At 42.3% G+C, this 16,385-nt stretch overlaps 1 protein-coding gene across 8 annotated transcripts in view; it reads left to right on the top strand.

Annotated features, from left to right (window-relative positions):
• The first annotated feature begins 3,219 nt into the window (after positions 1–3,219).
• MINDY2 (MINDY lysine 48 deubiquitinase 2) overlaps positions 3,220–16,385 on the top strand; it is an 89,320-nt gene continuing 76,154 nt past the window's right edge. For 2 of the 8 annotated variants that reach the window (XM_064267486.1, XM_064267485.1), the window contains exon 1: positions 3,233–4,083. In XM_064267486.1, the coding sequence (XP_064123556.1) occupies positions 3,283–4,083 (801 nt within the window). In that variant the 5' untranslated portion in view covers positions 3,233–3,282. Of the gene's footprint in view, positions 4,084–16,385 lie in introns of all 8 variants that reach the window. The other 6 variants (XM_064267487.1, XR_010317439.1, XM_064267483.1 and 3 more) reach the window with 6 other exon arrangements.

Raw genomic sequence — 16,385 nt, 5'->3', positions numbered from 1 at the left:
TAGTTTAGCTCGACTATTATTTAGTTTTGAGAAGACTTCAGGGGATATTTTCGGTTTAAGGTTTAAAGATTATACAGGGCAATAGTGAGTCTACAGTTTTTAAATGAAGAAATAAGAATGTAACGTTACTCAGGGATTCAGGAATAAGGAGGTGAAAAATAACTGAGTTGGAAGGGTGTGCTTCCAAGGAACTGGGCTCAAGTTGTGGAAGAAGAGGGCAGCAGTCTGGTTCATTTTTATATAAACTATTTGACTTTTAAGACTATCACATCTGTAACTTTGAAAAATAAATTGGGTAATAACCATTTTATTTAAAGATACTATAATTTACTTCACATTTTCGCTGAAGATAAAGAGAAACAAAATAACAATGAGACATTTTCAGTTTATTGTCTTTTGGCATTTCTCCCTAAGTGCCACTCCCCAAGTGTCTTAGAAAAATGACTACATATGTACACGTATTTTCCCAGATTTAAATAACTACATATGTTGCATGGTTGTTCATGTTGGCTTACGTAATTCCTTGTAACATTTGAAAAGAAAAATTGATTCCATTTCTTTCTGTTATAAATAATGAAATTATGCATGGAAGCATTTGAAACCTATGCCAATATGTAGGATTTCTGAAAAATGATAAAGGGCCATTATTTGAGAACTGTGTTTCATGATTTTTGACTCTAATTACGGTTCATTGGTTTATAAATGGTTCATTCGATTTATTCATATAATACACCTTTACAGATACCATTCTTATATTCCAGGTACCATGCTGAATTTTGAGTTTCCTGAAATCTGTAATATTCTTGTATGTACTTAATGGCCTTAAGTACTGTAAAGTACTGAATCCAGCAGCATATAACTTAATCTGTTAACGTTCTGCGACTCTTTTTTCAGGCAAAAACTCTAAGCAACAGGATTTCTTTATGGACTGACATGTAGAGCAAAATCACACAGAATTCCTAATTCAACATTCTGAAGAAGCTTTCCATTATCCTCAAATTTTCCTGTTTATGAGGAGTTGGATAAATGTCATGATATTCTGTCAATGTAAAAAGAGGAAGGGGCTCCATCTTCTTTTTTTTAGTGTATTTTAGATGAAGGTTTACAGAGCAAATTAATTTCTCATTAAACAATTAACACATATATTGTTTGGGGCTCCATATTCTGCAATCTCAGGAAAACTTCCTAAGCAGATATTAAAAATACAGCAAAATTTTTTTTTGTAGATTGTAAGCCCCATGAATACATGAGCCCTTTCTCTTATTTACCATGGCACCCCCAGTGCCAAACACTGTATTCAGCAATGCACTTTGCACTCAAATGTGTTCAATATGTTCACTGAGTAAAATATTACTTTGCAATCTTGTCTATCTTCGTTAACCAACAGAGATACAGAAACATCATAGTCTACTATGCATGAGATATTTATATATAAGACTACCAAGGAAGGGAAACCCTGGTGGTATAGTGGTTAAGAGCTAGGGCTGCTTACCAAAAGGCTGGCAATTTGAATCCACCAGGAACTCCTTGGAAACTCTATAGGGCAGCTCTACTCTGTCTTATAGATCACTATGAGTTGGAATCGACTCAACCGCAACAGGTTTACCAAGGAAGGCCTATCTTTTCATTTTTGTATCCTCAGATCCTAGAAAATGTTGAAAGAAAAAAACCTAAGTGGAAAAGATACTGTCTTATGCTCCGTACTCTAGAGAAGCAAAACCAATAAAGCATGTAAATATACATATATCAAGGAATCCGCTCACACAATTATAGAGGCTGGAACGTCCCAAGTCTATGGATCGGGATAGAGGCTTCTCTCAATTCACGTAGCCGCAGAGGCTGGCAAACCCAAGATCCGCAGGTTGGGGGCTCCTGCTCTCAGGCTGTGAAGATGGAGGAATTCCAAGGTTTGCAGATAAGCTGGTAGCTCAATTCCCAAGAGCTGGAGGTCAGGCAAACAAGAGGCAGCCACAGGACGCAGAGTGAGCAAAAAAGCCAGAACTGCTTATATTGGCATGCAGGCCACACCTCCAAGGAAACTCCCTTTCAACTGATTGGCTACTCACTCACAGCAGATTCGGTCATGGGAGTGGTCACACATAAATACTGAGAATCATGGCCAGCAGGTCGACACACAATCCTAACCATCACAGATGTCTTTCCCTGGAACAGGTCAGAATAAAATCCACATCCTTTTTGTCCCAACCAAACGTCCAGCCTGCTCTGTCGCTCTCTTTGAAAACTGCATGGCCTTACCAAACCAAACCCGCTGCCCTCAAGTGGATCCCGACCGCAGCGACCCTGTAAGAGAGAGTAGAACTGCCCCATAGAGTTTCCAAGGAGCCACTCATGGATTCCAACTGCCCACCTTTTGGTTAGCAGCAGTAGCTCTTAACCACTGGGCATCCAGGGCTTAAAAAAAAAGGAAGGCTTCACGAAATAAGAGTGAATTCTAATGAAGAAAAAAAAGACTTTTTCAGGAGCAGGCGCTTCACACTCTCTACAAAACGAGGTCAATTTAACGAAGCCACAAAGACTTGGCTTTTGCCTTGCAGACCCGTCTGCACAGCCGCACCGACGCCGCGTGCAGGGCGAACGTTTCAGCAGGAGAAGCGGGCAACACAGGCATTTGGGCAGTGCGGCCATCCAAGCACCCAGGGGGAGCCCAACCTTTAGAGTCCGCTTCCAGTAAGGCATTCCCTCAATTTGCCACACGACAAGCTGGGCGAACAAGTCTCTCGGGCCTTCAGGGACGTACTCTTTTCCAAAAGCTACAACAACGCCCACTCCAAGCCTAAAGCTCTGCCACCAGCGACCCGGGTCTGAAGAGTTAGAGCCCCTCCGTCTGCGGCTCACCGCGCCTTCAAAGAAGCCGCGCGCGGTCGGGCTGCCCCGGAGTTCAACTTCCGGCCACAGAGTGAGAAGATGTGTTCCTACTGGATCTGAGGCCGCGAGGGCGCGCCCTTCCGACCACGCCCCGACCACGCCCTCTCGGCCACGCCCGCAAGCCACGCCTTCCGAGCGCGAGTTCGGGCGGGCGGGCGCGCGCGCGGGAGTGGAGCGGGCCGCGCGGCAGCCGGCGGCGCGCAGTCACAGGGAGGCACGCCCAGGGCGGGCGGCTGGCGCGGCGGCGCGCGCGCGCTCCCGGTGCCCTCCCCGTGACGTGCCTGGCCGAGGCCGCGCAAGGGCGCTGTCGCTGCCAGTGCCGCTGTCATGGCGTCCGAGGCGCTGGCTGAGGAGAGCCGGCCGCGGTCTGGGTAGAGCGAGGGCGGGCGGCCGGGCATGGAGAGCGGCCCCGGGAGCCTGCAGCCGCTAGAAGACGGGGCGGCGGTCGGGCCGACGCCGGGGACCGGCTCTCCGCAGGAAGGGCCGCGGGAGAGCAGGCTCGCCGCCGGGGATGGTCCCGGGGTAGGGACGGCGGAGAGCGGCGCCGGGGACCGGCAGGGGGCGGCGGCCGCCGGGAGCAGCCTCCCGGCCCCGGCTTCGCCCACGGGCTCGCCTCCGGCTCCCGGGCCCCGCGGCGCCCTCCCGAGCGCGGACCTGCAGGAGGGCGAGTCGGAGGGTTGTGCGGCCCCGAGGGCGCCTCCGCGAGGGCAGCGCAAGGTGACCGGCTCCCCGGAGACCGCCGAGGCCGGCGCGGGCCAGGGGCGGGGTCCGGCCACAGACGCGGGAGCCCGCGCGGAGCCCGGCGACACCTGCCGGGCCGGCTCCCAGGAGCCCAGCAGCGCCGGCGGCCTCAGCAGCAGCGGCAGCGACCCGAGCCCGCCTGGGGACTCGCCGAGCCTGGACTCCCTGGAGTCCTTCTCTAACCTGCACTCGTTCCCCAGCAGCTCCGAGTTCACTAGCGAGGAGGGCGCGGAGAGCAGGGCTCCCGACGCCGAGGAGGGCGCGGCGGGGCGGTCCGGGGCGCAGGAGGAGGCCGCTCAGGTGCTGGCAGCCTCCAGAGAGCGCTTCCCGGGACAGTCTGTCTACCACATCAAGTGGATCCAGTGGAAGGAGGAGAACACCCCCATCATCACACAGAACGAGAACGGACCCTGCCCCTTGCTGGCTATCCTCAACGTTTTGCTTCTGGCCTGGAAGGTACCTTCGGTAGCTTTTGGGAAGCGGGGACAGCGGGGCGAGGGAGCTGCCCTGTGTCAGCTGATGGCATCCTCCTTTTCTTCCTCCTTCAGGAGGCCCCTTTAGCTCTTAATGAAATTCATTCCGGGACTCCCTGGTCGAGAGAGTATCTCCAGGTGTGTTTCAGGAAGGATTGCCCGCACAGGTCTTTCTTGGAGTGCTTAAACAGAAGTTCACCATTCACTTGCGTGGTTGATACACTTACAAACTGTTAGGATTTGTTAGGATTTAGAGCATCCTAATTCCTATGATCATTTTTTTAAAACATTTTATTGTCCTTTGGGTGAAACCTTACATAGCAAATTAGTTTTCCAGTCGACGATTCTTACACAAATTGTTTCATGACCTTGGTTGCAATCCCCGCGATGTGTCAGCACTCTCCCCATTTCCTCTCTGGGTTCCTCCTTTCTGTTAGCCCACTTTCCCTGGCCCTCCCTGCCTTCTTATCTTTGGTTTTCGGCAAATGTTGCCCTTTTGGTCTCATGCAGTCAATTGTTCTAAGAAGCACATTCTTCACAGGTGTTATTGTTTATTTTATAGTCCCGATATATCTGTTATTTCTTCTTACTTAAGCTATCATATACCCAAAACGGTGAAGAACTGAGGGAAATGATCTTCAGGAGTTACCATCATGATATCACGGAGCAAGTTTTGATGGTTATGTTTGGTTAATTTACCAACTGATGCTTGGCCCCTTTGAGTGGGTACTTAAAGAACGGGGGATAAGGAAGATGTGGCTCTTTAGACAAATTTTATTTAAGGAAAAGGATTGAGCTGAGACCCAATTACCATAACGTCTCGATTTTCAAAGATTATGTCTTCATCTTATGTGTGATTTTTACTTGCCTGATTTCTTTGGCTCTCCTTAAATGGTTTGACATTATTATCAGTAACCATCCATCAGAATGTGTTACCCATTGCCTTGGAGTCTATTCCGATTCAGTGACCCTATAGGACAGAGTAGCACTGCTCCACAGGGTTTCCAAGGACAGGCTGGTAGATTCAAACTGCCTACCTTTTGGTTAGCAGCAGAATGCTTAACCACTGAGCCACTAGGGCTCCTCTCAAGATGTGTTAAGGGAGCTAAATTTATAGCAGCTAAAATAAAAAATATATATATCCAAGGTAAAAACAACAACAAACTTGCCATCGAGTCAATTTCGACTCATAGCAACCCTATAAGACAGAGTAGAACTGCCCGATATGGTTTCCAAGGGGTGCTTGGTGGATTCCACCTTCTGACCTTTTTGGTTAGCAGCCGTAGCTCTTAACCACTATACCACTAGGGTTTCCATATCCAAGGTAAAGGAGAAAAAAATGGCAAATGCCCTTCTACAGTAACTATATTGAGAATTTTGAGTGAGTTCCTTTTAAATGAAGTGTCTTATTTAAGCTTGCAGTTTTAGGGCACTGAAAGGATGCATCTCACAGCACATAGTTTGTCTTCAAATTGATAATTAGGTTTATAGGTAAAATGTTCCCTAGAAAAAAATAGCGTGGATTATTCTGACCAGTAAGGAAGTAAGTTAATAAAGCAAGGAGTATTTATTATGTGGTTTTATTTTCCTGTTACTAGCAAGGACTGATACAAAAGAAATAAGATTAGAAATCTTGCCAGTACCTTGTACATAATGGCACTCAAATATGTTTTGAATAAAGACAGTGCCTGCTCTTGAAGAGCTGTCAAGCTATTTAAGGTTGCAACATTGACTTACATGAAACTGGTAAAAAACAATGCAAAACAACGTACTGTAAATACCAGAGTATATGAAACACACTGAACATGCATTAGATATCCAAAAAGGGGAAACATAGTCCCAGAGAGATTCACAGAATTTGTGGACCTTGAACCAAGCATTTAAGGAAGAGGAGAATTTAGAATAGCGGGGAAATGGAATTCCTTTGGGAGGTAAGCGTATAGAGAAAGGAATGAAAATAGAATGGATATTTGTGAGTGTATTTATTGGATGATAGGAGTGGAAAGTTCATTCTGGAGAATAACAAAAAGTATGATTGAAAAGGCAAAGTAGACTCACTTGATGGAGGCCCTTGACTGTCAGACTAGGGAGTTAGTCTTGCTCCTTAGGCCACAGTCCCCTAGTCTTTTTGTAGGGAGGAATCCCTATTAGTTTCCTTTAGACTTAAAAAAAAAAAAAAATTATTGTGATAAAAATACACATAACAAAACATTTGTCAAATCAACAATTTTTACATGTCTGATTCAGTGACACTGATTACATTGTTCGTGTTGGGCAACCATTATCACTGTTCTTTTCTGAATTCCACCACCATTAACATAAACTCAGTGCCCCCTAGGCAATAAATCCCCCTCTCCTCTTCCTCCTACTCCTGGTAACCACTAATAAGCTGTGGTTTCCATCTCTTTGCCTATTTCATATAAGAGAAATCATACAGTATTTGTCCTTTTGTTACTGACTTACTTCACTCAGCACGTTTTCAAGGTTCATCCATGTCGTGGCATATATCAGGACTTCTCTTTATGTCTGAGTAATACTGCATTGTATGTATGCCCCACATTTTGTTACTCCATCTGTTGATGGACATTTTGGTTGTTTCTACCTATTGGCTATTGTGACTAGTGCTGCAATGAACACAGGTTTCTGTCTGCATTCCTGGTTTCAATTCTTTTGGGTGTATACCTAGGATTAGGATTGCTGGGGTCATACAGTAGTTCTATTTTCAACTGTTTGAGGAACCACCAAACTGTTTTGTATAGCGGCTGTATCATTTTGCATTCCCACCAGCAGTGGATGAGGGTTCCTGTTATTTTCTGTTTTTTTGATCATGGCCCTTCTAGTGGGGGTGAGGTGATGTCTCATTGTGGTTTTGATTTGCATCTCCCTAAGTCAGAATCGAGTGCCTGTGGCGGAGTGGTTAAGCGCTTGGCTGCTATCTAAAAGGTCCAATGCACTAGCTGCTCCTTGGAAACCCTATGGGGGCAATTCCAGTCTGTCCTGTAGGGTCACTGATATGAGTCAAAATCAACTCAATGGCACCTAACAGCAACAACAATGCTCATGAAGTCGAATATGTTTTCGTGTGCTTGTTGGCCATTCATATGTCCTCTTTGGTGAAATGTCTGTTAAAGTCCTTTGCTCATTTTTTGATTGGATTGTCTGTCTTTTTGTTAAATTGTAGAGGTTCCCCCCCCCCATGTATTTTGGATATTATTCCCCCAAATTTTCCCATCTTTAGGTTGTCTCTTCACTTTGTTGATAAAGTCCTTTGATGAACAAAAGTATTTAATTTTTATGAGGTCCCATTTATCTATATTGTCTTCTGCTTCTCGTGCTTTTGGTATCATATCTGGTAGATAGTCCATTGTTAAAAAGCTTCCTTCAGTTTTTTCTTTGTTCTTATTTATATAGAAGTTAAGAGGAAGGAGTAAGCACTGTGGTCTAGAGTACTTGGGGATAGATGAGTATTAACCTCTTTCAGAGACAGTTCAAGTGAATGATCAAACATTTGTGTGAGGTACTGGAAATACAAAGATGAGTAAGTGTCTGCTTTCATGTAGCTCACTGGCTAGTGGGGGAGGCTGACATGTAAACAGTTACAATGCAACGTGAGAAGTTCTAGAGGGTGTGAAATGTGCGATGTAATTACAGAGAAAGGGTAACTGGGGATAGCATGTGTGGAAGGAAGGCTTCATAGGAGAGGGAGGTTAGCTGTGACTGGGTCTGAAGGATGAGTGAGAGAAGGCCTTCCAGGCAAGGGAATAGTGTATTCAGAGATGCTGAGGAAGAGGGCTTGTTCAATTTGTGGTCTCCAAAAAAAAAAAAAAATTTTTTTTTTTTTTTTTTTAGTCTTGGCTGGAGTGCAGTGGAAGAGGGGAAGGAAATTGCAAGAGCTGGAAATAAAATTGATAGGTTAGATCAGACTGTGAAAGAGCAGGTATGTTAATGAGTTTGCAGACTATTTTGTAAATCTGGTTCTCAGACTTCTTTCTGCCTTCAGGCTATTGATTTAGTACACAAAAATGACTCATCAGTAATCATTGACGATTGATAGGGAGACAGAGTAAGTGAAGCCAGAGCTGGGAGAGCAGTGTTCTCAAAGTGAGCCAGGGGTTCTACAGGTCAAAATCATTTCCATAATAATACTAAGATATCATTTCCCTTTTTCACTCTTACTCTCTCACAAGTGTCAGTGGTGTTTTCCAGGCTAAGTAATGTGTGATGCGATCATTGCTCTGATGGCTGATGGAATCGCGTGCCTGTGTATTCTTGTATTTTAAAATTTTCTCAATTTTAATTTCTGACATGGTAAATATCAGTGGATACAACCCACACAAACAAAAGCTCTTTGGGGTTCTCAGTTATTTTTAAGAATGTAAAGGAGTCCTGAGACCAAAAAGTTTAAGAACTGCTGTAGTAGAGAAAAATAGTAGATAGGGTGTAAAGATAGTTGTCAGATTTCAGAGGGCCCATCACTAAGGGTGTTTAGACTTTATATACAGCTAATAGTAGGGAACCCTGGTGGTGGTGTAGTGGTTAAGTGCTACGGCTACTAACCAAAGGGTCGGCAGTTCGAATCCACCAGGTGCTTCTTGGAAACTCTGTGGGCCAGATCTACTCTGTCCGATAGGGTCGCTATGAGTCGGAATCGACTCAATGGCACTGGGTTTGGTTTTTTTTTTAATAGTAGGGAGACATTTGTAAGTTGCTGGATAGAGGAATGACCTGATGAAAGCAGTCTTTTAGTCTGAGATGAGACTAGGATAGAATTGTAATGAGTATAGCAGGAAGAATTGGTGAAGATAATCCTTTGGAATGGAGAATTCCTTTTCACTCTCTTTGATGAGGATAATGTAGCAGCCTAATTGACAAACTGATCACTGGATATAAGAAATGAAGGGCATGACATCACTTTTACTTTTTTAAATCTGGGCCATAGAGATTGGTTGGGTTATTTAAAAGATAGGAAAGTTGTAAAGGGAATCTTGTTTTGGATGGGAGGGTTGATGCCAAAGTTTGGTTTGAAATGTGTCAAGTTAGAAATGTCTGATAGTGGGACATAAAAATATTATGCAACTGAAAGCATGGACTGAGTCTCAGGAAAGGGGTCAAAATTACAGAGAAAAATTGAATTGGGGAATTATTACAAGGATGTAAGAATGGTAACTATGAGAATAAATGAATTCTTCATAGAGACTGGTGAGCGACTGTTCTTAACTTTTTTCCATCCTAATACATGTGAGGAATTACATATTGCCAGCATAAACATTCTCCCGATTCTCCCTCTTGTTTCCCACTCCCACCCCATTCTTCAGTTGAGAAGTAAGGACGGAGAGAAAAGAGAGGAATAAAGATTAAACTTGGGGGAAATGTGAAGAGTTAAGAAAAAGAAAGGTGAAAAAAAAAAAAAAAAAAGGAAAGGAAAAAAAACCAGCACAGGCACAATTTGAGATGTGGAATGAGAACTAGAAATAGAATAATGCCTTGATAGTAGTCAGGAAGAGAGAGTGTAATGAAAAAGTGGTTATTACCATTGTCAGATGCAACTGCATGAAGAAGCTAGTAGAGTAGGAAAGATGGTGCTGAAAAGGATGGGTGTTGGAACAAGGTCACTGAAAAGTCAGGATCGTATGGAATTCTCAGAGTATAGGTGGTCAAGTTCACTTTAGAGAAAAAGAACAATAAAATTTTGATGTTTAAGAAGGTATTACTTTAATGATAGAGAGAGTCCCTACTTTGTCATAGTTTTGTTTTCTTATAGAAAGACTTTAGGTTCTGATACGAACACACACAAAAAAATGTATAACCTATACTGTACATGGAAACCCTGGTGGCGTAGTGGTTAAGAGCTATGGCTGCTAACCAAAAGGGTGGCAGTTTGAATCCACCAGGCGCTCCTTGGAAATCGTACAGGGCAGTTCTACTCTGTCTTATAGGGTCACTATGAGTTGGAATCAACTCGATCGCAACGGGTATGGTGGGTTTTATGTGTATATATATATATATATATGTATTTATTGTACACAAAGTGGCACAGTGGTTAAGCTGCTAACTGAAAGGTCAGTGGTTTGAACCCACCAGCTGCTCCATTTTTATATATATATATATATATGTATATATTGTACACAAAGTGGCACAGTGGTTAAGCTGCTAACTGAAAGGTCAGTGGTTTGAACCCACCAGCTGCTCCACAGGAGAAAGATGTGGCAGCCTGCTTCCGTAAAGATTACAGCCTTGGAAACCCTATGGGACAGTTCTACTCTGTCCTATAGGCTTGCTCTGAGTTGGAACCTACTTGACAGCAACAGGCTTTTTTGGTTTATACTGTACATTGTGATAGAGGACATACAGTCCTGTGTATTTAACTATTGTGTAGATACCAGCATTTCAGCAGAAGAATGGCTGCATTGCCCTTAGGATGCTGGAGTCATATCTCCCTCTCCTCCCTAGCCCTTTGGATAGGAAATGCTTGTCCCCGTCTTCTCTCTCTGCTTAGTGGGAGCTGAGAACACCTGCTGCAAGTCAAGGGAAGAATCCCAGGGTGCTGAAGCAAACATTTTTACATGAAGGTCATTTCTCCAGACATCAAACTTTGAAACTCATAAAACAGAATTGATACTTTTTTTTTCTTAAAGGCAAACAAAGACACATTATAAGCCAAGGGAAATGCTTGCTGTATTATAATAGTCTAAGGGCACATTTGATTTACAAAGAGTCCTTTTAAGTTAGAAAGAAAAATATGAACGACTCAATAGAATAATGAGCAAAAGGCTATTAACATAAAATTCATGAAGGTTCAACTGGACAAATAAGAAATGAACAAATCCTCTGCCTCGTTCATACCTGCAGAGTGAGGCTGGTAGGCCTCTTGTCAGCAATGAGTTTTTGCTCCAGTTCTCCCTCCGACCTTGATCACTTTTCTTTGCTCAAACTTTTCAGGACACTTCTTAGCAGAGTACTTTAACCACTGCACCACCAGGACTCACTTGCTTCTGACTAGGTTTTGTTTTTTTCCCTGTCTTTTGGGAACACTGCAATCCCATAGATTTTTCATATTCTCCTTTCCCTAGAGGAAGTACAAAACTCTTTTGAGATATTTCAAGTGTGTTTATTGTTTTTAAAAAAGCCTACTCTGTTTTAAATATAGATCTTGTAAGAAGAGATGAAAAACTTCACATAATGGTGGGGTTTTGTTTACACAAAAGATTTAAGTAACATTTTTGAGGCTTTCATTTCCAGTCCCTCCCAAGAATTACGTTTAATGTCGTAGCTCTGGATTTGTGAGATAAAAGTGACAGGAAATGGATGAGGGCCGATGATAGTACAAGGACTACCACTGGGTGCTGCCGTCCTGTCAGTAATAGATGTGGCCACTTTCTCTCTCCCTTTGCTCTTAGTGGAAACTGTGGTGGCGTAGTGGTTAACTGCTACAGCTGGTAACCAAAGGGTCAGCAGTTCACATCTGCCAGGCGCACCTTGGAAACTGTGTGGGCCAGTTCTACGCTGTCCTTTAGGGTCGCTATGAGTTGGAATCCTACTTGACGACACTGGGTTTGGTTTTGTTTTTGCTCTAAGTAGGCTTTCGGTAAAAACCTCCCTGCTCCCATCCATCTTTGTCTATGTTGAGCCCCAGGTGAAGGACATTTGGGCACAGGCAGTACCAGCAATAGTGGGGCTTTGAATAATAACAGTAATAACTCAGTTATTTTCATGTCCAGATACTGTGCTGTTTTTGTTTCTTTTTCCCTTTAATATTCTATTGTGTTTTTTGTTTACATGGCAGATAAGATTCTCATGTAACAATTTCTATACATATTGTTCTGGAAACCCTGGTGGTGTAGTAGTTAAGAGCTACAGCTGCTAACCAAAAGGTCGGCAGTTCCAGTCCACCAGGCATTCCTTGGAAAACCTGTGGGGCAGTTCTACTCTGTCCTACAGGGTCACTACGAGTCAGAATGGACTCGACGTCAACGGGTTTTTTATACATATTGTTCAGTGACATTGGTTACATTTTTCACAATATGTCAGCATTCTCATTATTTCCATTCCTGTTTTCTCTTTCCATTAATCTAGCTTCCCTGTCCTGCCTTACCTTCTCATCTTTCCTCTAGGGTAAACGTTTACCGTTTGGTTTCATTTAGATGATTATTTAGAGGAGCACAGTACTCATGGGTGATATTATTCATTTTCTGAGCCAATCTCATTTGGCTGAAAGGTGACCTCTGGGTGTGGCTTGAGTTCCAAGTTTAAAGGGCATCCCAGGGCAATAGTCTTGGGGGTTCTTCTAGTCTACTGGTCCAGTACGTCTGGCCTTTTTTTTAGGAATTTGAGTTTTGTTCTACATTTTTCTCACATCCCATCCAGAACCATCTATTGTGTCCGTGGTCAGAACAGTTGATAGTGGTAGCCAAGTACCATCTAGTTCTTCTGGTCTCAAGGTAGTCGAGAGTGTGGTTCTTGTAACTGTTAGTCCTGTAGACTAATTTCTTCGAGTCTTTGGTTTCCTTCTTTCTCTTTTGCTCCAGATGAGTAGAATCAATAGTTGTATCTTAGGGGGCTGCTCGCAAGCTTTTTAGACCCCAGACACTACTCACTGAACTAGGATATAGAACATTATGAGCTATATTGTGCCAGTTGACTAAGTTGTCCCACAAGATTAGAGTCTGAAACCCTCAAACTCAGTAAACCAATTCTGTGTTTGTTTATGTTTAAGAAGTATCCGTAACTGTGCCCTCTATGTGCTTTATTTTATATATGAATATATATGCAGTACCCATAAACCTGTATATACATGTGCCTACAGATACACCTATACATGATATATTTTCACGTCATATGAATATATGTGCCTTTCTATATATACATATATATACGCATACATATCTATGTAACCACACACATATTTTTAGTTGTTATTACTAAATTGTATATATTATAAACCAAACAAAAAAACCAAACCCAGTGCTGTCGAGTTGATCCCAACTCATAGCGACCCTATAGGACAGAGTAGAACTGCCCCATAGAGTTTCCAAGGAGCACCTGGTAGATTCTAACTGCCGACCCTTTGGTTAGCAGCCATAGCACTTAACCACTACGCCACCAGGGTTTGCACATATCATGAACAAACCAAAAAACTAAAACTGTTGCCGTCAAGTTGATTCTGACTCATAGCAAACCTATAGGACAGAGTAGAACTGCCCCGTAGAGTTTCCAATGAGTACATGGTGGATTCAAACTGCCGACCTTTTGATTAGCAGCCGTAGTTCTTAACCACCACACCACCAGGGTTTCTGTATATATTATAAAACATTTACAAAATTGTCCCTTATTCTTGTGTACTTCTTAGTGTCATCATTTACCTTGGTCAAGTTGTGAAGACTTCACCCTATTCAGTATTCTTTCCCATCACCGTAAGTAACAAGTGTCCACTGTCTAGAAAGTCATTCCCCTCTCTCTCCCTCCCATTCCTGGTAACCACCAAAGAACGTTGCTTTGTATATGTATACCTATTCTTGTCTTTTTATAATAGTGAGATCATACAATATTTGGCCTTTTGTGATTGACTTACTTCACTCAGCATAATCTCCTCTAGATTTATCTGTGTTACACTATATTTTGGGAACTTATCCGTATCCATTTTGTCTCTGTACCTCAACTTGTGCTAAGTATTTACATGCATTATATACAATCTCTTTTAATTTTCTCAACCACATCATGAAATCCTCATGTAGATACTGTTCCTATTTTGCATGCATAGGAAATTGAGGCACTTAAGAGTATTTATAACCTGTACAAGGTAAGGTTATAACTCACTGTAGAGTATGAGCTCTTACTCGGGATACTTGTTTGGGAGGCTCAAGTCCAACATACCAATAAGACAGGTGGACAGGAGGTCTGGGGCAAAACAGGGTGGGAAAGCCAGTGATAAAGTCAGAGAAAGCAGAAATAGACTTCATGATGCCTTAGAATAAATCCTGGTGTTCTAGCCGCTCTATACAGATGACTTCTGTTTTCAGCCCCTCTACATTTTATCCTATGTTTTCTGAAGTCTCTGCCACTACCAGTTTCAGACCCTTGCATGAGTTCCATGGTGAGGGAGCTTACCTTTTCATTATAGTGTATTAAACATATTTATTTGCTGATATTTTCGATAATTAGCAACCTCTTTCTCTATCGCCACTATCGTGATTCAGGCCACCATTGTCTCCCACCTGGACTACTTCTCTTGTCTCACCTTTTCCCATATATCTTTTCAAGCCATTAACATGAAAGTTTCACAGTCAGTTTTGGTTTCAGGAGATTTTTCAGCATGGCGGGCTTGCTGAGGCTTCTTAAATATAAGTTCAGTGAATTTTGAACTGAAGATGCCTTCTTTACTACTAAATCTCCCTGTAACAGCATTCTTCAATGCAGATATGTTCACAAACATTAAATTTCCAAAAATGTCGTATTTGCCGGTTTGGAGCAAAGGAGAATGAAAACCAAAGACACAAGGAAAATATTAGTCCAAAGGACTGATAAACCACAGTCCACATGAACCACAGCCTCCACCAGCCTGAGCCCAGAAGAAATAGATGGTGCCCAGCTATTACCACCAACCACTGGGGCAGGGGTCACAATAGAGGGTTCTAGGGAGAAAAATGTAGAATAAAAGTCAAACTCACAAAAAAAAAAAAGACCAGACTTAGTGATCTGATGGTGACTGGAGGAACCCTTGAGATAGGCCCCCCTGACACTCTACTAACTCAGAACTGAAGCCACTCCTGAAGTCCACCTTTCAGCCAAAGATTAGACAAATAGTAACACACGTGAGGAACATGCTTCTCCTGTTCAATTAAGTATACAAAACAAAATGGGCAACACCTGCCCAAAAGGAAAGCTGAGAAGGCGGGAAGGGACAGGAAAACTGGATACATGGACACTCAGAACCCCAGCTGGAAATGGAAAGGTGGAGAGTGCTGACACATAGCAGGGATTGCAACCAATGTCACAAAACAATTTGTATATAAAATTTTTGAATGGAAAGCTAATTTGTGTTGTAAACTTTCACCTAAAACACAATAAAATTTTTTAAAAAGTAAACAAAAATATGTCCTATTTTACATGTAATTCAAAGGTTTTCATTCTCCTTTGGTCCGAACGTGCAAATAGGACGTTCTCGGAAATGTAATGTATGCGACTGTATCTGCACTGATGATTTTGAATAGTTTTAAATGGGCCTCAGTTACTACTCTGAGGATGGAACCTAAAGTACGATAGAAATTGATGGTGAAAGTGCTTCAGTTGGATGTTGTCTCATAAATTTACCTGATTTGAAACACTAATGGCAAGAAGTTAGATTTACTAAAATGTCTGAATTTTAGTATTTTTTTAAGTATAGTACTTATTCTTAATAATAAATGAACAGTACATATTAGAAATTAATATATAAGACATGGTATATAATAGCTATAAAAATCCTATAAAGCATAAAATTTACTTGCTGGACCCAGAATTAAAGGCATGGTGAAAGGATCCTTACATTTTTGAGTCCTTATTTTGAAAAAATTGGGGTTGGCTACATTTTTCCCTCTGATTCCCATTAATAATGCTTCTAATATTTTCAAAAGAATTTTTTTTACAGTTTTAACATTAAAGAAAGCTATGAATGCTATATAACTTACTACACATTCAAAATTAGTGAAATTTAAGAAGACATTATAATTATTTAGTCATTCCATTTTTTCATTAAGTAATGCAAAAATCAGCTCCGGTGACGGCAGTGGTTAAAGCACTTGGCCGCTAACAGAAAAGTCGGCAGTTCGAACCCACCAGCCTCTGCTGCGGAGGAAGGTGTGGCAGTCTACTTCCACGAAGATTACAGCCTTAGAAACCCTCTGGGGCACTTCTCCTCCGTTCTGTAGGATTGCTGTGAGTCGAAATCCACTGGACTGCAGTGAGTTTTTATTTTACTTTAATGCAAAATTAGACTGCAGCACAGGAATCAGATAATATGCTCAAATTAAAAATGGCTGTCTCCTGAGCTCCATCGCAGCTTTCTGCTAGAATGTGAAACTTCACAATGCCAAAGCATCCTGAGCCTCAGAGTGGACTTTGAGTATTCTGTTCCCATCATCCTCTACTTTTCGTTGGCCACAAAGTTCTGTTGATTCTTCATTTAAAATATATTTCAGATAATGTACTACATGAGATTTCATTGGACGAAAGTGTTTTTGCTGTTTTTTTCTTTTAAAAAAAGTCTGTAAATACTGGGTTAGTGGGAAAGGATAGATACCAATTCACATC

This window comes from Loxodonta africana, chromosome 13 (genome assembly GCF_030014295.1).
Source record: "Loxodonta africana isolate mLoxAfr1 chromosome 13, mLoxAfr1.hap2, whole genome shotgun sequence".
Lineage (NCBI taxonomy): Eukaryota > Metazoa > Chordata > Mammalia > Proboscidea > Elephantidae > Loxodonta > Loxodonta africana.
The sequence above is the reverse complement of the archived record's forward strand: the minus strand, read 5'-3'. Positions and strand labels throughout refer to the sequence as shown.